The 25,365-nt window shown below is 26.1% G+C and overlaps 1 protein-coding gene across 1 annotated transcript in view; it reads right to left on the bottom strand.

The window, feature by feature from the left end:
- Positions 1-25,365, bottom strand: part of LOC132928378 (disintegrin and metalloproteinase domain-containing protein 10) — a 76,248-nt gene that overhangs the window by 15,156 nt on the left and 35,727 nt on the right. The window contains exons 3-4 of the mRNA XM_060992996.1: positions 21,265-21,386; positions 8,225-8,857 (exon numbers count right to left, since the gene is read on the bottom strand). Of these exons, the coding sequence (XP_060848979.1) occupies positions 8,225-8,857; positions 21,265-21,386 (755 nt within the window). The remainder of the gene's footprint in view (positions 1-8,224; positions 8,858-21,264; positions 21,387-25,365) is intronic.

Genomic DNA, 25,365 nt, shown 5'->3' with positions numbered 1-25,365 from the left:
GTCGGTACCTTGAATAAAAAAAAAAATGACGCATATTTTAATGTTTTAGTCACGGTTTTCTCTTACAGGCTCTATAGTTAACTATAATGTATATTGTATACAATTATAACATCAACATTCATTGGTATATCATACACTAGAGTTCTTTATTTTAGATATACAGCGGAGCTATTAATGTATTAGTTCCAAAATAATGTGTGTACTTCTTTTATATCTTTCATTACCTTTTGGAATAGTAGGAATGCTTATATTTTAAACTTTAAGAGTGACTCATGGAATGAAATTTAATCTAGTAAGTAGTTTAAGGAAGTCAAAACTTAAAATTTGAAAAAATTCATCAAAATCACAAAAATTGGAAAATATTAAGATATTTACTTTAAAACTCATAGAAATTCTTTAGATCAATTTAGAACAAATTATTTTTTCACAATGGTACAAAAAATATATATCTCATTCATTTTCAATCTCGTGTCATAGCATGTGAAAAAAATTAATATTTTTATAATAAATATTACACTTTTTAAGGAAAATAACAAAGAAATATTCGAAATTAATAATAAAAAAATTCGCAAATGAAGGTTATTGGTGTTAATTATTATTTGTATGTACTGATTTTAAATGTAAACTAATACATTTAAAGATTTGATTAAGTAGAAGATCATGTAGATCTTTATGTTTTTCTTTTGACGTTTGGCGGATTTGGTTCTTCAAGTATTCAATATTATTGTAAACTATTGAATAGTATTTCTATGTAGTTAAAAATACAGTTTAAAAATATAATACTATACAATAATAATAATCAAACTGCAAGAAACTGATAAAGTAAAAGCGGTTCATTCTCTTGTGTTAAATTAAGATTGGCAAACATATATAATTATTATTAAGAAAACTTCAAAATATATATTTTTTTTAATAGTGTGTGAATTTAATGGTTTTATAAAGTTTGCAGAATATTGTATTGTAAATGCATTTATGTGAATGAAATATATATATTTGAAGAAAGTTATATTACTACATCAACCATTGTCATAATGGTTCTTCGTTCACATTGAAATCGTCAGCGATATTTTAGTGATACGAAAAACAATAGTTAAAACAGTAAAATAAATGATAAATAGGTACTGTTTGATGAATATTTATTAATATTTTAACATGGTATAATGTTCAAAGTATCCATCCAGACTAAAAACTATTACTGTAGAATGCAATTATTGGTTAATATATATTATTAAATATAACATTTTCAATAATATAATTGCGAATCTAAGGTAACCTTAAGTATTTAGATAAATAAATTTCGTAAAATAAAACGATTATTGGATTACTTACATAATATTATTATATTAAGAATATAAAAATTAAAATGGATGTTCCTGTTTTGTATGCCTCCTAAAATATTAATTTAATAAACTAACTAGATTGAGATAGTAATTGACTATTTTTTATTGGGTATCATTAAAAATATATACTATAAGTATAAAGTGCAATAATATAATATTGTAATTATTGTATAGATATATGAATAGTTTTCAATGCTATATATTTTTTTGGGTTAAAAAGTATATGTCAATCAAACAACTTATTGTGAAAAAAAACGATTAACTAAAAATATTATTTTTAAATTATGTTAAGTTATAATAATAAGTAGTCTAAAAATCTATAGATATCTACCACATATAGTCCAATCATATTAATTATATAATATACACGTTATAAAAATAGAAAAAAATCTCATGATAGCCGATAGATTATAACTTATAATATATGGCGTTGTATACATGATTATTGCCAAACTAATAGAAATTACTTTTTGACAATTAATATATTATCTACATAATTAAATTTTTTTAACAATAAAGTTCCATTAAAAACTTAGGTACAATACACATAATGCACTATCGTTAAAGATTTTCGAGTTACAAAAGCGGTCGTCAATTTCAAGAAATTTGGCGAACGCAGATGAAAATTTAAAATGTTTAATCATACAATTCAATGGGAATAGCTGCAGATACACTCGAAACTTAATCTTTATAAAGACGTCCTATTATATATACAGTATACACATACCTTATACATATATAATACCTGCGTATATTACATAGCTATATAAATATATATATATGTGTACGCTTATATACATAAAAACGTTGAAAAACCTTTTATCCGTTGCTTTTTTTATTCAATTAATAACGGCAACAATACATCGGTGTTCTCAGAGAGAGTCTTCTTATAAAAAGACATGCGCGCCGAGTGTTTTCCATCGTTTTCATTTTAGAAATAAATAATTCTCGAAACCGAGTACCGCATCACCAACATTCATCCACATCTACACTTAGTGCTCACTCGATCAAAGCGAGTGGATATTACACGTATACGAACACACGCACACACATACGAAACATATATGAATGTATTTACCAGCTACGGTAATATCGCACGATGGTTGGATGGTTATAATGAAGATGATGATGATGATGATGATGATAATGATGAAAAAACGTGATGCTGCCGGGTACATACGTGTATTATTGATGCATACATAGTTACGATTAAGGAAAATAAAATATAAGAAGTCTTAAACTTTTGCAATACGTAGTGTTCCAAAATCTTAAATACCTGGTAAAATCTAATGTGTATACATTTTTATAATAAATAAAATATTTATTAATTATTAAGCGATGATATTTTTTTATAGATAAGCTGTGTATAAATTTATTTTATTTAATTATAGTAAATTTTAAATCAATTGAATTTATTATAATAAATTAATCTATTAAGATATTATTTAGTATTTAAACATTGATAATTATTACCTAATGAATTTTCACTAAAGTTTGTTAGGATAGAACTGCTGTGGGTAATGGTTATATGGTACAAACGGTTCATTTTTAATTTTAATTATTTGGTATTGATAAATTATGTATTCAAAACTAAACTATCTTGCTTAAAAATTATGCAAAATGTACTTTGTAATAAATGTTTTTGGCTTCAATATACATTGCGATAAAAATAATTTTTATTTATATTGTAAGATCCTTAGAATCAATTAATTAATATACATTTTAGTTGTAATTACGTATACAATTAAAAAATAGTTACAATTAAAAATGATGGTAATAACAAAAATACATTTCATTACGTTTAAAATTAATAATTTTTGTGGTCGATTGATTCAATATTATTTTATTTTACTATTAAAATTATTTGAAAAGATGGCACGCATAATTTAGAATAATTTACGTTCGTAGGTCTTCGTTGTAAGAAACATAATATACTGCAGTGTGTACACACATATACCTATATATTACTTTAAGGTAAACGTATAGGTATATTGACACGCAAGACCGATCGGTGGTGTACGTTTAAAAAGTTTGTTTCATCGCAGGCGATAGTGGAAGTGGTGTCCGGTAGTATTAATGAAATAACACAATCTCAACGCGCGTCTCCATCGTTATCGAACGGAAGTCGCCGGAAAATGCAGCAAGGTTTAGGTCACGCGAACGGCGTCGACGGTGGCTTGGCGTGAAAACGACATTAATCAAAGAGCACCCACACAATCATATATACACACACATATACACACACACACTATATATGTAGGTGAAAATTTCCCCAAAATACCTCCACCTATAATAACCTACTCTTTGCTACCGTCTTACTGCTTAAGCATCGTCTTCATACACGCACACCACACTAAAACGTATATTCTTACATATACTCGTACACATCAGCATTGCCAGCAGCGGCAACTTTCGTTTCGCAGGCAGCCACCCCTCGATGTATATTGCACAAGATCAGAACGATCAAGCACCCAAAACGCGACTCCTTGGAAGGGCTGCTCTATATAAATGCGATTATATATAGAAAGTTTGAATTGCTATTTAGAGATCGGTGGCGACGTTCCCTACCAGCAGTTCCCAACGCTACACTTTTCCTCCTCCACCTTCTCATTCCTAACAAAGATTAGTTGGTCTTTCTCCTACCACACGTCTATTTGATTATGCTCTCGTTCTCTTGAACAATATTATTTTTATTATTATACCAACCAATCTTATTCAATTGCCACTAATGCTTTAGCTGTAAGATGCATACTCACACGTACGACTAGAAATTGAATTTATTTTATAAAGTTTATTAAGGTTTAAAAAAATTCACACATGTGCGACGATAAATAGGATAAGATAAATTGAATGACTCGACGTAAAAATATATTTTTTAAATGCAATAAGATAAGGTAAATACACGTTTTTATAAATTAAAGAACGTTCATCTCTTTTAATTAATTTTTAGTCATAATAAAATGTTATTAAAAACCTCAGATAAGTAAGTAAACAAATTTTATCTAAACATTTTTTTAATGTATAGATTTTTCCTTCAATGAACATTAAAATATATTTTTATAAAAATTTTATAAAGTTAAAGATTTAAAAATTTTAATATTATTGTAATATATAGGTTATAGTTTAAAGGAATATATTATAATTTAAAAGTATTAATTTACGAAAAAAGTTCTCAAGTTCGTAAAAAAAATAAGGAAATATTATAAAATAAAAACATTTTTAAGATGGATGGCTTAAAAGTGAAATAGGGCCATGGTCATTTGAGGAAAAGTGTTCACGATATATTTGTTTTACAAAGATAGCTTCTTTATAAATAAAAATCAATGAGGCGAAGTATAAAGTCTCTCCATATCTTGTTTATGTTCCAAATCCTTAGACAAGTTTGACATAATCTGTTTGGTTTAAGCTTCCAAAATCGCGAAAATGCAGAGAGGTCAGGGGTTAAGATGTTGATATGTAACGTAAATGATGGTGTGTATATATATATTATATATTTACATACCAAACTGATTTAATACCTGTTATTTCCTTTGAGAGTTAAGTCCAGAACTGCATAATAAGCTTTTGAGTTTAAGTATAAGAAATTATTCTCAGTAATATTCTCTTTCGAATTGGTTGGACTTAAGTTACTTTCTATAACAATATTATTAATTACAACTTTACAGAACTATCTATTTTTGTTTATTTTTCAAGAAGATAGACTAGTCTTATTAAACAAACTTATGATGAATAAATTTATGAATTACAATCGATATGAATATAATAAAAGGTAGGTGCATAAAATTTTAAATTATATAGGATCTTACCTTGTAAATAGTAAATAAATATTACGTGTAATATATACTAAGTTATGTTAATTTTAATATTATTATAATATATCTATTCATATAGATAAATAATAATAATCTGATTATTATGAGTTTAAGTAGAAGTTTTTATTAATGTAAATTCAAATATTAAAATAAAAATGACTATGTAAGACATAAATACATATTTTATTATAATTTCTAATAAAGCATTATATAAAATATATATTTTAATTCTTCGTAATGTGTTATTACTTATTATTAGTTATTATAGTATTTTTTTTTATTTGAAAAATAATAATAATAGATATCTACTTACCATACTATATTATATAAATACCTACATATTCTAGTTATTGCATAATGTATCAAAAAGATAATTGTTACTTGTAAGGGACAATAAATAAATATAATACATAACATAATATGAAATAGTTTATCCAGTCTAATATGCTTCACTAATACATCTCAGTTTAATGACCTTAGAAATACGGTTTACAGTGATTGATAGGAAAACTTAAGTCTTAGGTCTTAGATTTTAAAAATTAAAAAAATAAATTATTTGTCAAATTTTAAATAATTATAACTCAATATATTTTTGGTTTAGAACTATGATCGATGAATAAAAAAATCTTTGATACAATTAGTTGGTATCTATATAAAATAATAAAAATAATAATTGAAATTTAAAATAAGCAAAATTATATGCACAATAACAATTAAAAGTGTAAAATTTTTATATTTAATTAATATTTATTAATCCAAATTCGGTACCCCTGGTTTTCATATTAAGCCATATTTTAATCTTAGGTTATCTGGCTCATTTGAGATATTTAGAAGTAGGTACTTGTGTAATGAAAAGGGTCATATATGTATTAAAAATTTTAAAGTCAATGGTTTGTTGACAGCATGTTTAATCAAAGCGTATACAAATATAATTTTTGCATACCAAATACGTAAGAATTCATTACCTCATCTCATTAAAAAATCAACAAGATTATTTTAAGATGGATAGCAATGGATATTTTAATTATTATTAATTTAGTCTCGTAATACGCAATACCATTTAGTCCATTTAAATTAAATATATTTTCATTAATTTGAAAATTTAAATCGTAAATTAATTAAATACTTAAAAAACGTTAACATAAATTATTTAACATGAAATTATTATTTAAATTTAAAATATATATACTATAAATATAATTAACGTTATTTATTTACTTTTGAGCATATCAGAGAGAAATTATTTGTTAAAATGTTACATACATATTTTATGTACTTTAAATTTATATTTTAATTTACAAGTTGATGTAGAGGTAGTAATGCACATAAAAACCTTACATTTATGTACTTATAAATCGATATCAGTAATCGTTTCATAACGTTATTATATAGTCGTTATAAAAACAAATTTATATGCATACACTAGGAAAACTTCAAAAGACCTTATTAGTATACGTATTTGTTTACAAGAATGAACAACTAGCGGACTAAACCAAACTACTTTTTGGTTATTGTACACCTACGTGTGCGTCACAATCCTGGGCATATTTAAACGTAAATATCAAAGAAAAGAGAAAAATACAAGTAGTTTTAACAGATTTATTTGCAACGAATAATCAAATAAATTACATAAATATACAAGTACCTATTTACAAACGACAACAACAACGACGAAGATGAACGAACGAATTAAATACTCGAGTTTACATTTTGTCGACTAACTATAAATATATGCGTCACGATTGTTTGGATAAAATAAACTGTAAACGACGAGGTAACATTCGTTTATGAAAATTTAATTTCGTTAACAATATTATATATTTATTTAGATGATATATGTAAACCTTCTGTGGAATTTCAAGAAACTTGGTAGGTACCTACGTTTCATTATTAATTTTGGTGATAGATCCTTTCATTGGAAACTCGCAACGTTCGGAATTCTCAAATTATATTAATAATAATATATAGGTATAATTTATATTTCATATACATAAAAATTCATCGCTTACGATTAAAATTACATATTTGGTTGATGATATTTGTTTAGAATTTTGTATTATTTACATGAAATTTTTATAAAGCGCATAACCAACAACACTAGTGGGTTATATCGATATATCAAGTTATAACTACAAGGTCTTATGTTTAAGCCCGTCAAGACATAAATATATGCAATAATGTATATACTAATAATTATATAATATGAATTTAAATATTGTATTTAAGATACCTAATTTTCAGATAATTTGTACTACGAAATCATGAATTATTATTTATTTTATCAAATACTTAAATGTCATAAGTTAAACACATCTTATATATTACGTTAAATTATAATATTTGATCAAATACCATTGACCATATTATTTTATTTTTTTTTTTTTTTATTGTTTGTCAATTTATCCATATATCAACTTTTGATTTTTAAATCACATCTTCTACATTTATAATTTCATATGCTGGATAAGAGAATTTTTTGAAAAATATTAATATATAAACTATATTAAATATTTAACTTACAGTTATTTAAATATTTAAATTTTCTTTCGTGCTTAAAAACCCTTGTTATTTTTAGAAAATCTGCGCTCATATATACACTAAAAGTCTAAAATATTATCCACTACATTTCATTTATCAAGATAGAAAAATAAACTTATTCATATATATAATAAAAGAATGTGATGTACTATAGTAAAACATGAGAGAAGGGAACATCCAGTGACACTACTTCAAAGATTCGAATTCGGTGCATGATATAACATACGACTGCTATCGAGCGTTTATTATTAATCGAAGATTTATTGAAAAAATTGAAATGATTTAAATTTAAATTTTTTGGTGTTTTTTTGTCGTGACTATAGGCTGACGAAGCACTAATTTTTATTTTTTTTATAACATCTAGAAAGCACTAATATGTGATCACTATAACATTTGACCGATAAAGCGGGAATTACGTAATGATTTTCTTGTTCACATTATAGGTCATTTCACCGAATTTAGAAATGCTATCCTGCAGAATATTATATCCTAGTGCAAAACACACATTTTATTTTTAAATTCAACGTAACTCACCGGTGTTTCTATAAATGGCATTCACCCTCTGCACGTGTCTAGTCATAACTTCGATGCACGTCTCTTCCCTGCCGTACTTCTCGTAGAACAGGTGGTCGGCCTGCAGGTAGAGCATACACGTGGTCTTCCGGTTGTCGACAAACCCACCCAGCCCCTTCTTGCGGCTCTCGAACGGATCGTAACTGCCGCTGTCGTCTACCACCAGGTTGCTGCTGGCCTCGTCACCGGCTCCGGTCATCTTGCGCTGGTCGTTTGGGTCGTACCAGTTGGGCTTTGGCACAGACGTCTTGCTGGTGGCCGACTGCCTGCTTCGGTTCACGATGGTGCCGTTCGGCGATCGCACCAGTATCACGCCCTCCGTGTCGTACGTCTGGTTCACCAGCCTCTCCGCGTCGGCGTGTCCATTGTCGGCCGACCGTCGTCCGCGCAGCGCCTCCGACCGGCAACCACCGCCGGCTGCCTTTGGGCTGTCCACATCCGACAACCGGTACACGACGCTGTGGTATGGCAGCGACGACCCATCGCCGTACCGCGACGAAGGTTCCACGAAGAATTCCTCAGCGGCCGTGCTGATAGTACCGTCGAAAAGTCCGTCGGATGTCACGATGCCACGCACGGTCACCGTCTCCTCGTCTGCAAAATCCAATCACCGAATTGTTATAAACATTATAATATACTATATTATTATACATTTAATACGACGCCCACAAACCATCCCAAACTTGGTAGCGTTGTTTCGGGTTTTTATTTCTGTGAGGAGTAGAAGGAGGAAAGTCGTAATCGGTTATTGAAGAAAAAAAATTGAAGTTTGCGGTTTTTTAGTTAGTTAAAACGCAAGGACGTTCTCGTCGTATAAATAATAGTGTTTTCAATGTTCGGGTACGACATAATATAACGAAAGCAGTGTGTTGTTTTTTTGTTAAAATCCACCATGTTTAACATCAATTTGTAATTACGGTCTAACACAAAAATAAAAAATATCAGATACGGTATTGGTTTATGGCGAGTGTGAGTAACGCGTGCGTCGTACATAGACTAAGTTATTTCTAACACGTGGATAAGTGTTAATAAACACAACTCCTTAATGGCATGTCGTGTGTGAAAAACGGCCTGTGCGTATACTGCTAACAAGCGTTTAAGCTACAATAAACGCATTAATTATAAGCTGCCATTGATTATACATTTTACCTAATTTAAAAGATTTAAATTAAGATACAGATAACGTGTTATGTGTGTAACGGCACCTACGTTTAAACCACAGTTATTTATATAAACTATAGTAGCAATATTTTATGTTTTTGGTGTGACAGTTACACATAAAGACAATTATTTAGACATGTACCTATTTAAAAAAGGTTTTTTGATATGAAATTACGTTATTTTAAATTATTACGTTAATTTTCATGATGTATGAATTAAATTAAATATTCGCCAGTATTCAAAAATCGAATATTTTTTTATTTAAAATATTATATCAATAGTATGATGTAGGTATTTCAAAAATTTCTGTTGATAATTTTAATTTACATAGATAAAATAACTTCCTGATTGCACAAATAATCACTAAACATTTTTTAAAGAATTAATGGCCCATAATATTATTAGTTCACTAAATTTTAGTAATACATTAAATTAATATGTTCTTTATACAAGTATTTATTTGTAAAAGTTTTTTTAAAATAGTAAAAGCTATAATTTCAACAAGAAAAGATGTTATTTAAGTTATAATATAATTGCATCATAATAATTAGATTAGATTTAAATAAAATCATATAAATAATAGATATATTTTATATATGAAAAGGTATAAAATATAATAAAAGGTAACTTTATTGTATTTTAGATTCTGAGCTGAGGCAATGAATGTATTGATTCTATCAATAATATGCTTTGTGTGTGTGTGTGTGTGTGTGTGTGTGTGTGTGTGTGTGTGTGTGTGTGTGATAAATAACTAACAAAATACTTCATTTTTCAACTTTGAAAGTGGTTTCTTATAGAAAATTGAATCTAGTTTGTACTTTGAAGAAGGGTAAATTTAAAATTTCTTAGTTTCTTTTAAAATAATTTTTATCGTTAAGTATCTAAAACCATTTTCCGATAAAATGTGTTAATTTTTTTTTTATATATAGTTCAAAAATGAATATCAAAAAATGCTTGAAATAATTCTTACACAGTATAATTTTCAAAATATTTTGACTCTTTTTGAGATATAGGTATTGACACTTTAAATTTGAATTAGTTTTATAAATATCAATTACAAAAATTTAATGATTAAAAACACTTGAAAATTTGATACAAGATAAATTAAATTAAATTAAACATCCATTATAATGACTCACTCGACACTTGTCTTATTCTGAAGCAGAGCAGTACTCACTTACCTAACTTTTTTATAATTATTTTCATGAATATTTTTTTAATGAAATTGGATATTTATAGTTTATGAGATATTATTCGAACTTTTAAAGAAGGGAAATATTTTAATAATTTTTATATTGTAATTGCAATATACTACTATACAAAGTTAAATATTTATTATTAAATTTCAAACTTCTATTTATTGAAAACCACGAATAAACAAAATAATTTCCAATTATAAACTTTAAAATAATCTGAAAAAAATAGAACTATGGAATATACAACATAAATAATATAGGTAATACAATGTGTGCAAATTCATATTGTTAATTTTTATTTATAAGTACTTGTTTGAAGATCGACGATCGATTACTTTACAAAAAATATCAAATGAAAATAAAAACAAAACTAAAATAAAACCATACAATTACAAAAATAAATTTAAAATATTCATATTTCTTTTTTACACGTTTGAAAATTTGTGAATTATTTATCATCACAGAATAATAAAAGACCGATATATTGACACTTATAGAAACAATACTCAATGCCGTTAGTTAATAGATACTAAGACACGTTTGAACCGGGTTCTATTGCTTACTACATATTATTGAATCGAGGATACTTTACAACTTACAAGATTTGGACAATCTACGCTCACCCTACAATCCGTTGACCCATCAGTAACCAATCATTTATCATGGTCCATGCGGTCCAATAAACATAATTTATTTTAAAAATGAACCATTGTTTGTTGATTAATTAAACGTAGAGACTTAAAACAACATAAAAAATGATTTGTAATAAAATCTCCTATCACCTCCCATCAAATAAGTTACTGACTAAGGTTAACACTATAGTAATTCTGAGATTCAGATACTGATTGTTCCACTTCACGTATTTCATATTACTATATAATGCACTAAGATTGTTTTACTCATCTACGAGATATTACTTATTGTTTATGTTTGACATAATTAAATAAAATATTTGAGATAAAACTAAAAATAAAACAATACATAATATATACCAAACAAATTGGTTGTTATTTAAATGTTGAATAATTGTCACATAACGCACTACAGACAAAACACATAATATACTAATATATACTAAAAAATATAACTCTTAAAGGATAAATTATATGCATATTATATGATACACTATCATGTCTGTGGTAAACAGTAATATGAAAGTGTATTTGAGTAATTCCTGTGTATCAAAAAAATTCTAAAAGATTTGTTGAAATTCAAAACGCAAAAACTGAAATAATGATAATTTTTTATTATTTAATCTTAAACTCATTATCTTATGAAATTGAACAAGTAAATAAAGAAAACATTCAATCTGTTTTTAATAATTTTGTCTTCGTTGAGTATAAAAATCGAATAGACATTTTCAAGTAACCCAATTTATTTTTGCGCATCATAAGCTCTCGTCGACGTAATCAGGTTATTGTTTGGTTCACTTTTTATCCAATCGATAGTGAATTTTATTTTATGCAAGAACAGACATTTGAATAAAAAATTACCTTTTCCGTAAATTATTTATTTTGCAAACGGTGTTTTAAGGGAACACCAACTACCCTCAAACTTAATTTGCATACGTCAATTTCACGAGGTATATAATTAAAAAATATCTTTCTTATTTAATGTCATTGCGAATGGCAGACGAAATAATAGTACTCTATGAACCTATGACGATTTATTGTTCAATTTGTAATACAATAATTTAAATTTTCCCCCAGCGACAATATTTTAAAGAAAAAATATGTGGATTTCCGATTTCAACATTTAATTTAATTTAAATAAATCTAGGGTTATAAATTATTAGTCTAATATTAACAATGATGTTTTTGTAGAGTAGACTACTCTTTAAAAATGTCAATCTTCACAAAACCCAAAATGTTCTAATTATTTATATACTATTGTATTCTTATATTAAAGAATTTTATAGCAATTGTAAGAATTAATTTATATACACAGTACACTGTGTTCATACAAGGTTAGTGAGTAAAAAATACTAAATACTAGTATTTACTAATAAGAAAATGTGGATTTATTTTTTTACTAATTAAAGGAATAAAAATAAATATAGATTCAAGTTATGTAATTTATGATGAATAAAGTATGCATGTAACATTATTAAATCATTGTGGAATTACCACCAAAATTTAATTTATAAAAATTATAGCTTACACTAGGATAACTCATAATCTAATGAACTTACCACCCTTTATTAATAAAAAAAGTATTACTGACTTATGTATAAATACATCAGCAAATCGATTTTATATGTATATAATACGTACAGTTAGATTCAGCGTGCATATTCATTCCCATTTTTATATAATGATAAATTTATCCAAATCCTGTATATTAGAATTTTTAAATAAAAATATAGACCATATTTTCTTAATGAGTGTCCTCTGTTGATACAAACTTTCGTGTTACAATTAATGATAACCTATTTTTTACTATTAATTATTTAGTGAATATTTTTTATACATATTAAAGATAAAAGTCCTTTAAAATGGTATTATAAATATAAAAACAAATATAATATCAGATCTATTATAGACTATACTCGCATATTTTTTATAAATAATAAGTTAATAAATATTAATAGATTAATATAAATTAGTAACATTTTTAGTCACCATTATAGGCCCATGTCCCTACATCTTCTAAACTCATTATTATGTACCTATTATTCTTAATATACAAAGTTTAATAACTCAAAAACTACTAGTTCAAATTTTGACTTTATTTTAATCTATCAACATTTTTAAATAAATTATCTATTAAATAATATACAATAGAAAAGGGAGAGAGGGTTTTCATATGAAAAACAGAAGTTGGGTATCTCTACAAAATACTCCTAAGTTGGTAAAAAATCTCAAGAATTTTAAAACATGGTCTTAAGGGGAATTTAAAAATTCCAAAAAATCAGATTTTGAATAACTGAATTATTGAAGACTTAAATAAGTAAGTGTGCTAGGTATATTATAAATATATTTAAGTATTTGACATCAAACTTAAGATATGGAAACAGTGACTTTTATGCAGGTGAAAAAATCATAGCAATGGCAATGTAGCCTATTGCAACAGTAGGGCATATCGCATGTTTATTCTAGTTACCACAAATTATATGGGTAATTATTAAGTACAATCGCTGCAGTCTAGTTGCGGACTATGTATTATATAGTAGGTATCTGTAGGTAAACCATGGTTATCGATACCGAAAAACATTACGGTAAATGTAATTTAAAATTGTCCACCATGTATATGACCACACAGGTAGGTATAACACAAATACACCAGATTATGATAAATAATTTTCGAAAGTAAATATGTATAAAAAAAAAAAACCGGGAACATGCTCTGCTGTATAATAGTAGGTGTCGAGTGTTCTTGTCATTGAAAAGGTCATTGTAATGGATGTGATAATTTTAATTTAATAATAAATAATTGTATACAATGAAAAACGATTCTGAACAGAGATAGAACTGAGTTTATATTTCTAAGGATGTTTTGTTATATATTTAAATTTATACAAGTATACAATTTTCAATTAGTAATCCAATAGAGGTTTAGGTTAAACTAATTTTTGTCAAAAACAAATCGTAATCTATTATTGTGAATATTATTATAATAATGTCTAAAATGTTTCTATAATATATGAATTACGAACAGATTAGGACAACAATCTAAATTATGTATGCAAACGCCTTATTAATTGAATGAATACATTACCGAAAATACTGAAAATATTAGATTGTGTATTAGTTTTAAAATTAAATTTTAAACGATATTTAAATTATGCTATATATATATACGCATAATAAATATAATATTTAATTAGTATATTTTTGGTATGCCAACAATAGCGTTACGTAGGTGAAAGACGATCAATTTTAAAACGCTATCACATATTTTGTCTGTATCTTGATGTAAGAAATGAATTAAAAATAAAGTGAAAAAAGTAATACATGCTGCTACTGTCAAACCAGCATGTGTGAACTACGCTATGTTGCGTTTTGTGGATGAAGATAAGAAAAAAGATCCAAACAGAATCCAACTAACTAAAAAACAAGTTAAAAAGTTTTAAACCGTTTTTCTGTTATGTGGAGTAAAAAAACAAAAGTTGTTAATCCTATACTAGAAACTAAAATCAATACAGTATTACGCAGTCCTTTAAAAATGTGAATATTATTGTTATATTATTTACACTTCATATTACAGTGAAACTTCCATATAACGAAGTCGAATAAGCAAATAAAAAATTCGTAATATGGAGGAATTCGTTAAATTAAATTACATTTTATTTAAAAATGAAGGTCATAGTTCTTAAAAATATTTCGTTAGACAGAAAATTTCGTAAAATGGAAGTTTGTTGTATTGAAGTTTCACTGTATTATAATATAGTGTGATATTTAGGAAATGATCAAATATATACATTACACGTCGTGGATTATTGTCAATAAATAAAAACGGGCCAGAAAAATACAATTATATTGTTTTATGTTTTTATGTTCTTTAATTACATTATTGTGTATGTCTGTACTATATAAATATAATAACAATATATAATAATATAAGTATTAAAGTTGATATTTTTATGATATATTAATGTTATATTATGAATATCTTCTAAAAGAAAATATTTTTTTCTGTCCAAATTTCAGTCACAAGATATACACAATTTTTAACTGTTATACAAACCAAGTAAATTATTTATAGCAATACAATTTCGGTTGAACTTAAAAATATGACTATGTATTTGATAGAATTTTGAATAATTATATATATCAAAGATAATATTAGGAATATGTATCAATCATTTTAAAAAAAAGTTCAAAAAAGTTTTAAACGTTTAAAAAATAATAAAAATAAATAAACGTTTATTAATGAATAATTAGTAAAAAGTAAACTTTTAAAAAGTTTAAATTTTAATATACTGATTCAATTTATTTTTGTAAAGGTAATAAGTAAAATAATAAATTCGGTATATTATATTTTAGTTGATTTAAAAAGTAAAAAATATTTTAGATAATTCATAAAATAATACTCTGACGATACGTAAAATTATTAAATTTTTAAATATTAATTTATAATATACTATTTTATAACAATTTACTTAATTACTCGTAAATTACATTATTTGTAAACAGCTATTACGCGTTTTATAACATTAATATTGAAATTTGATGTAAATGAAAGTGATAAAAAAAGGCTAAATTAAGCATTTCTCATTCTATTACTTATGAAAAATGTTTGTTTGAAAATTATTAACTTCAATATCTAAAATACAAATTATCAATTCCATAAAATGAGTCAATGTAATATGTGAATAATTTTAATTTTAATTTTAGTTTCTTGTACAACTAAAAGTACATATTTTAGCTAAGTATTAATATTTACTTGAAATATTGTTTTTATTGTTTTATAGATACTTAATTGATTAATACACTTTAATTAACTGAGATCCTCCTTTTATAAATTGTAAAATCAAATGTATTTAATTATTGTGTCATATAATGTTTTTATTAATAAAGAAACAAAATTTGAGCTTTAATCATAACCGTTATTGAATGTATTATTTATCATTGTTCTCGAGTTTAAAATAATTTAAACACGTGTATATTACACTATAATATCCATCACTTACATAGTTATAACAATACGAATACATCTAGTACCAATGGCCCATGCGGTAAAAACATAGGTTTTATTATACAAAGGTATAATATAACTATAGTTTTATAGCAATAAATACATTTTAAAAGAAAATGACTATCCGATTTCATCTATCAAATTATGCAAATCTATAAGACTGTAATGTGTTTGTCTGTTTTTTTAGTATAATATAAAAACTAACCAATAATCGATAAGTATAACGGGGTTCAAAATAAATTAATAAAAATTTATACGTAATACTATGATATAAAATAAATAAAAATTATAACTTATTACCGACCAATACAATTATGTAATTATATAACAACCTTTCTTATTATATTAATAATGACTCTTTTTGTGTATTAAAATATGTGTGTTAGACCATATAATTAAGTATAAATTAATGAATATTACTAATATTTGTATTTAGTATAAGAATTTTGTATACTATTATTTGTTTTCTTTACTCCTTATAAGTTTAAATACAAACAATTTAATGTTTTAAATTATAATATTTTTTAATCAACAATAATATGAAAAATATATAGTTTAACATTGTTATAAACACTCAATGTTTTGAAAGGTGTAAATAATAAATAAATATGAAATTTTTGAAAAACCAACGTTTCTTTTTTTTGCTTGTGTAATATTCTCGAGTGATGTGGTTAAACAAATTAAAAACAAAGTTTTCTGCAGCCGAGGTTCACGTTCGATTTACATCATTAGCCCCCTGATATTGTGATTGATGGGTTTCACTTGAATGGATTATACGAGATTATACGAAAACCGAAAAAAAAGTATCGATTAAACTAAACTCCATTAAGATTAGTTCACATTTTGTTGATTCATTAATGTGACTACAATCTACACTACAATACTAAATTAAGTTTAAGCCATTCTCTCTCAAAGAAAATATAATTATTTACACACGAACTAGGACCTGAGTTAATGGATTTGATTGACAAAAAATAAGCTATTTTTTTAGCTGAAATCCATACTGGTTATACAATTTATCTACTCATGTAATGATTAACTACTGATGAATTAACAAATCTCATTTAAAAGTTAAAACTATAAAATGGAACAGATAATTTTTTAACGTCAGAATTGTGCGAATGATCATATTAACCTACTTTCTTTTGTCATAATTCGATAGATATGTATTTATAAATTATAATATTAATTTAACTACTATAACCTAGTTTGTTCATCTATTAATCCTTGAAAAAATATGTAATTTATTTTTTATATAATTGTATTATTTCAGCAATGATGACAAACTTATAGTTTTTAATTTTTTTATTACTTCATAGTTTGATGTTGATACGTTTGACTTAACGACAATAATAATATAATATAGTAATATCATATTAAAAAAAATTGTATTTATGAGAATAATAATGCTGTAATGGTCATTCAGATTTTCAGAAGACATCTTTAAATTAATTTAAAATATTATTTAAAGTTACGTAATTTAATTAAAATCAAATAAGTACTTAACATTACTATTTAAATAGCTGTAACAAAGAACACAACTTGTTTTTGTAGAATGAACTTTATAAAAATCAAATATTGAATCGAGCTTCTAAAAATATAAATTTTAGAACTTAAAGAATATTTTATTAAATCAACAAAGGTCTAGCACACAAATAAAAAAAAAAAAGACAATTTACCAATTATCAGTAAAAAATTTGCCCATAAAGTGCAATAGCGTTTAATGACTGCAAATTTTAAACAAAGATTAGCTTTTACGGGACAAGATAATATCATATACTACAGAGAAGGGATATAAAACTCGGAGCGTTTATACGATAAATAAACATATTACTATATACGTTGTGCAAAACATTTTAATAATGCACTAGGATACAAACATATTCTCCATTCCTCTCGTATACATTCGCTAACATAAGTAAACACACACACATTCATACATATTATAAGTTATATACATAATATAATATGCAAGTAAACAACAAGCAGAGCACGCGTGGCCGTCTGCAGCTGTTAATAATATTTTGTTTAAATAGCTCGACGCGTTAATAATAATAATATCACAATAGCGATTATTTCATGGTCCACAGTTCAACCATTAATTATGAAGTTTCGTCGTACGTAACGGACACAGAAGTGTTTGTTATAATGGAATACTGGGCACAACGTTTGGGTTTAAGCGATTCCGCATGAAACACACGGTCGCACATATATGGACACGTAATATTTTTAACTATAAAGAACAATGCATGATAAACGACTCGTCGGCAAAACGATTCAGCTGTTCGCAATGAAAACCCTGGCTAAAGAAAAATAAATAAATCGTAAAACGGCCACGGTACACTGCCATGGGTAATAATAATAATAATAATATATAAATACTATATCGTACAGAAAGAATGAGCCGCGGTGGTGGTGGCAATGGCCTGCACACGAACTGCAAATTGATTTACCGGCACATAAATTTACGAATAAGTTCACCGCCAATATGTAAGCCGCAGAGAAATACTTCTTTGTATACGTACGCCTGTCGCCATCGCCGCCATTGCAGCGATTGTATATTGAGCTAACGATTCGTGTGGAACCCAATAAGAGTTACGTTTTTCGTTTATTTGATAAAGTATAATTCATACATAAATAAATATTTATATAAGTTCTGAGCACAAATATAATGCCATAAACACAAAACACTTTTTTGGAAATTAAATATAAATTCACATTTATTCATCAACTTAAATATTTAAACTATGATCTAAAATGTAAGATATATCTATACAAAAATATGGTGTACCTGACATTGTCAGGTTGACAAAATGTCCATTCAAAAATAATAGATTATTTTTAGAATAAATTAAGTTGAAGTGGAAACTAATTAAATGTGTATCACCAAGCGTTACTAAGGGAGTCATTTCAGAATTTTGAATAAAATGTATATCAATTTACAAATAGCTAACATGTCAACCATGATCAAAGCTACTCGAAAAATTGATAAAGGTACTAATCATTTTGTACAAAAAACTATTCCGAGAGTCAAGACGTTAGTGATACACCATCTATATTTCTTAGAATATTTTATAATTTATTCATAATAACCTAAGAAATTTATTTTTCTATTAGTAGTTTATGGTATGTCGCACTCACTTCAATAATATATATATCATACATTATTGTTATAAACTTATAAGTTAATAAAATGTAACGTATAATGGTGTGAATTAGTTGTTCTGGTTTTGGTATAAATCTATTATTATTATAGAAACAATACAATAAATTATTTTTGAAATTAAGTACAGCGCACTATTTTTGCTTATTTATTGAGTAATTTAAAAACTTTCAGTGTTATAAATATAACATTATCTCTATCTAAAATAAAAATATTGACATAAAAATTGAAATTTTTAACTTAATAATATCAAAGTTAAAATGATTAGGAACACGTAAACTAAACTTTAATTAAGAATAAGATTAAGAATACATTCATTAAAAAAACTTAACTTATTGTAATTTCGTTAATCATTAAGACTATTTGTATATTTTTGAGTATATTCGTTGAAAATATTTTAGTAATAATACGTATTTGTACCTATATTATACCATAGATATTTAAAGCTTTTATAATATTTAATGTTTGTGTTACAATAATATTAAATTATTTTTGATTTTTATTGTAGAGATAACATTCATCAGCAGTCTTAGACATGTTTAAATCATTTTTTTCTCATTTTTAATTAGTAATGTGCGTTTTTAATAAAATAAAAAATCCCAGGAAAGGGAAAATAAAAAACAAAAAAACTCAATTACACGGGTTTATTAATAATTAAATTAATTTTGAACGACATTTGAAATTATTATACTATGATATTTATAACAATTAAAACTTTATAGAACGTAAAACGAATGATACCTAATTTGTAAAGCTCTGTCATATGGTTTTAATGTTCTCCCTCTTCCTACTGTTTGCCTCATCGTAACTCTAGTGTTCCAATACACTTTTTAAGCTTTTTTAGACAAAAGTGTATGAAGAAGACTCTCACTTTCAACCGAATTAAAACTTCAAAACAGAGACCTTGAGAAAGTTTATCATACATTGTCTGACAGTAACGAAATTGGAAAGTTAAATATTACTAGTGTAGTAGGTACTAAAATTTACTGAACTAGAAATAACCAACAATAAAATAAATTTTACAATGGAATTAAGAATGATAAGCATATAATGCATCATATATTATTTAAATATTAGATGTTAATCCTATCCAATAATTAATTAATGCAACCATTTTATTTAAAAAAATATATAACTGCATAAGTGTTCTTAACCATTCGTTAAGAATCAAAAACCTTTAAAAATATTTCTGTGTATGACAGCATTACTTTTGGTAGAATATTTTGTTTTTAATATTTTTAAAAGAGTATCAGTTATTCCCTTTTATAGTATATGTAGTATTATAACTATTCTCGCCCTAGTATATAGATATTATAAATCTATCTATATCAAGTAAATTGTCCGAATCAAAATAGATTAAATTTATTAGAATTTGTGGAGTACTTATTTTTAAGACAAACCTATTTTCTAGTTATATTAATTTTTTTAATGAAAAAGTATAGAAGTTTGCTAAAAATTAAAATCGTAGATAAATTGTTTATATTACCTAATTTTAATGCCAGTTTATGTGTATAAAAGTTATATATGAAGACCAGGCGGCATAATATAAATTTTATATCAGACCATAAATGATTATTGCAACGATGAGTTTAACCCAACAAATATTGGTTAATTGAAATACTATGAACAAATGAGTACGTACGGTCAAAATTCAGAGTATGTATGTGTATTTGTCATTATTTATTTATTCGAAAAATAAACACAGGATCTTCCATATAGATTTTTCGCATATGTACACCAATACAGACGTGATAAACCACCACCGCAATCATTCAATACAGATGAGCTTTATTCAAATAAAATACACACATATATATATACCGAACGGTTTTAATCTTATTTACCTTCCAATGTGCCGACGTAAGCTTTGCCTGGATCAAACGGTATTGGACGATCACTCGAGCCCTCGAACACCACGTCATCAGCGAATAGTTTCTGGTCTGGCATCAGCAACATTTTGAACGTCCTTTAGAAACAAAAAAATCACACCTTCAATTTAATTTGACACAAAATGTACCGAGTAATATTTAACGTACAATAATATTATGATGTGATGTTGCACATTATGAAGGTCATCATCATAGCGTGTGTCAGATAAAATAAATATATAGGGAAAATATTACGAACACACACAAACAGACAAACATTGATTGATTGAACGATATGTAAAGATCATCACGGAGTTATAGAAATCCATCAACAACACAACATGCGCGGAAACGTCGTTAAATGCTATTTTTCACGAATTCCTCGTAAGGTAAATGCGGAAAAAAATACACACAAGAATTTATCTTTTTATATATTTTATAATATATGGTCATACTACCATTACAGTATGAGTTCAAAAAGATCGAATAACATTTTTTTTTTGTTATTTATGAGTTTGAAATAATACACGTAAAAAATAAAGCGCTCTTTTAAAAATACGCTTAAAAATAGTATATAGTTTGATACCTACTCAGTAAAAGAGGTAAACAACTTTACAGCGTTTTTCACTACACAATGCAGTATGGTGAGTATTTATCTTTTTTTGTAGTTATTGCTTTGTTTTTGTACGAAGCTCAAAGAGCAATAAAATTACAAGTTATGTGTTTGTTCAATTTTCTCGATGGGTTATATATATGGGTAAAGGCATTTAGAAATATACACAGAGAATAGGGGTGGGTATGTAAACACGATAGTAGTCTGATGGAAAATATTGAGTTGTATAATGTGTTTATATGTGTATAGATGGGAACTATTTTTCCAATTTAATACTTAGGATAAATATTCAACCATATAAACGCATTTTCTATACTCTTTTATGCTCTAGAGTCTAGGTAGACTTTTTGAAACTTCAAAGCAATTTAATTTTGTTGAACATTGAACAAATATAATATAGAACATATAGACACAATATTAGTGCATTTTTATGTATAGATTTAATTTTATTTGAACGTTCTACTTCAGAATTCTACATGAATTAACATGATACATTGATACAATATTATGTATGAATTAAACAATTATTTTATTAAACTATTACAATAATTAAAACATAAATATACCAATTTATTTATTTTAGTTGATATGAAATATTAAGTTTTTCTATTTATAAAATATGAAAATGCTACCTAATATATAATATAGATTATATTAAATAATACACTATGATTGTAAACTTAACGTATGACTTTAATATTTTCTATAACTTAATAAAATCTCATATGATGTTTTTTTGCCTTAACAAATTCAATTTATTCAGGATCTCAATTCCAATCACGGCTATGTCAGCGAATATTATATACGCGTGTGTATCATATACGTTATTAGGTATATCAAATAATATTATACTGACATAATATTGTGACGTAAAATATTATAATTGAGTAATTGTAGATACATAATAACATTGTAGGTATATATATTGAATCACGTTAAAAATAAGATATTAATTTTCATATTATTTCACTCTTTTATCTACGTACTTAACATACTCACATATATTATCATAAGTGAACAAATAATTTTATTAATTATTACCCCGCTATGGCATGTTATTAATAATTTATAGACAATAACCGGGAACAAAGCTAAATGTAAGGTTATAGTATATTTGATACAAAAAAAAAAATTAAAAGCAACCGTCTTGCCATAAACGGCGGCAAATTTAGTATTTAATAAACACTTCTAACATTAAAACGATCTAAGACTATTGGTAACTATGAGTAAGCTGTAATTGTTTTATAAATTACCTGTTTGCCATAGCGATTTTTTTAGTATTTATTTAATAGTTACAACTACACTATAATAACTGGTTAGTTGATTCAAGTATCGAAATTAAATCTAAGATGTATGAGTAATAGTACAAAATTACGTTTACAGCGTTAATCAGCGATAAAAACAAGGTTTATTATTCATAAATAATACACGTATACCTAATAACCAATAGGTACTGGTAAAACTATTTTAGTAGAATCTATAATAATTGTGATAAATAGGTTTGCGCAAAACTCGGTAGTTGATATTATATCATAAATATTTGACGCTTGACCTATAAACCAGAAAATACAAAAATTGAATGGCTTCGGAAGCCAAATAACTAGTGTAGTGTTAAAGTGAATTTGAATATGGGGCACACATCATAATCTATAATATACCCCTATAATTACGTAGGTATATTATCATTATTATCATTAACATTAAAGCGTACAACCGCGCATATTTTAATCGTCAACGCAACAATAAAAGGAAATAATTAGAAAAATTAAAAAAGTAATAATACGTGGTCCACGCACATCGCTCGAGCATATTTGTATCACTAACACAACAACAAAAGGAAATAATTAGAAAAAAATATAAAATAATAATCTGCTCTTCTAAACAATATTATATAGGTTTTCTCGAACGATTGGACAAAGAGATCGGTGAACGACCTTCCAGTTTTGAAACAATGAAATATAGTCGTGACGTCATTAGCATGGTATTATTTTTATATGAAACCTTCAATGCCTATATCCACGTTTTATTATATTGTTCTGGTTTTCGCGAGAACTGCAGTATGAATAGGACATCATGAAATGAGAACGAACCGTATAGGTTTAGCCGGTATAGGTAATGTTGTCATCGGTATTATATTTGTGTTGTATTCGTTTTCATTTGTTGCCGACGTTATGGAAAGAAAATAATAATACACAGTTGAGACCTATACTACAATTTACTACAGCACAAGACCAGTGGCATTCACTTCCTTATTGGAAAACTGTTGGTCGTATTTATTTTGGTTTTTGTTTATCGCACATGAGTCTATTATTGCGCGAGTCGAATAATGCATTGTGTAATATTGTTTATACGAACCTATATGTATATTTATAATATATGGTATGGTGTACCTATACAAGAAATAACCGGATACTATCATTTTGTACCAATTTTAAGTTTATGTAATTATTATTATATAATGAATGTTCATCGTCCTACTATTATCATACTATTAAATCATTTAATACAATGGTACTATTAATTTACATACGCGTCATAAAAAAAAATATTATATTTAGTATATATACGGTAGTAGGAAGTTTAAGTATTCTCTTGCACTACAGGAACATGTACATTGAGATTTACAATTTACCCACCCAAAACAAGAAATGGTGATTATAGTATAGACTAAAGAATTATAGAATACGAAGACAAATAACGAAAAACATTTTGAATAATATAATTATTGAAACACGTCTAAAACGAAAGGAAATTCACACTTAATTACTGCAGATTTATGTTTTATAAATTACAGTCCTTCGACTCTTTCGGAATCATATAGAAATTAATATATTCTTAAGAAAAAATGTATAGAAGTGTGTAGTTAAAATAAGCACATATTTTATAATTACCTACTTTTTTTCGAGGACACGTCGAATGAATGAAAATATCTTAAAATGTGAAACTACGTACTATACCCATTTAATTAGTGGATAAACATTGTTATTGTATTGAATAATGAATTATTAACGTGAAAATAAAATATAAAATCGAGAATCGATTGTTAGATTATGACAGTGGCTCTAAACATTTTTTGATTCATGTCACCTTTAGTCACTAGAATCAAACACTGCATCACCCTAACATCAAAATAATAAACAAACGAAACAATCTAAACTGTATATTTTAAAATTATTTTTTTATTAAAAAAATAAAATAATAAGTATACACTTTTTTGAATTGTCGGGTTCAATATACATTGACACTTTTAACTTTAAATCGATTAGGTTTTTATTTTGATTTGAGTTTTTACCTAAGAGTAATCACGAACTTGCCGTGGGATTTACACCCCTATTCCACTTTCCAAGCTCGACTAATAAATAGTACCAATTTTAAAATTCAATAATTATTTCAAATCCATATTCTTATGTTTAACTTCCTCTAATATTTTGCACTGAATCTAGAAAAATAACATTCTAAAAGTA

The sequence above is a fragment of the Rhopalosiphum padi genome, chromosome 4, assembly GCF_020882245.1.
Source record: "Rhopalosiphum padi isolate XX-2018 chromosome 4, ASM2088224v1, whole genome shotgun sequence".
NCBI lineage: Eukaryota > Metazoa > Arthropoda > Insecta > Hemiptera > Aphididae > Rhopalosiphum > Rhopalosiphum padi.
The sequence above is the reverse complement of the archived record's forward strand: the minus strand, read 5'-3'. Positions and strand labels throughout refer to the sequence as shown.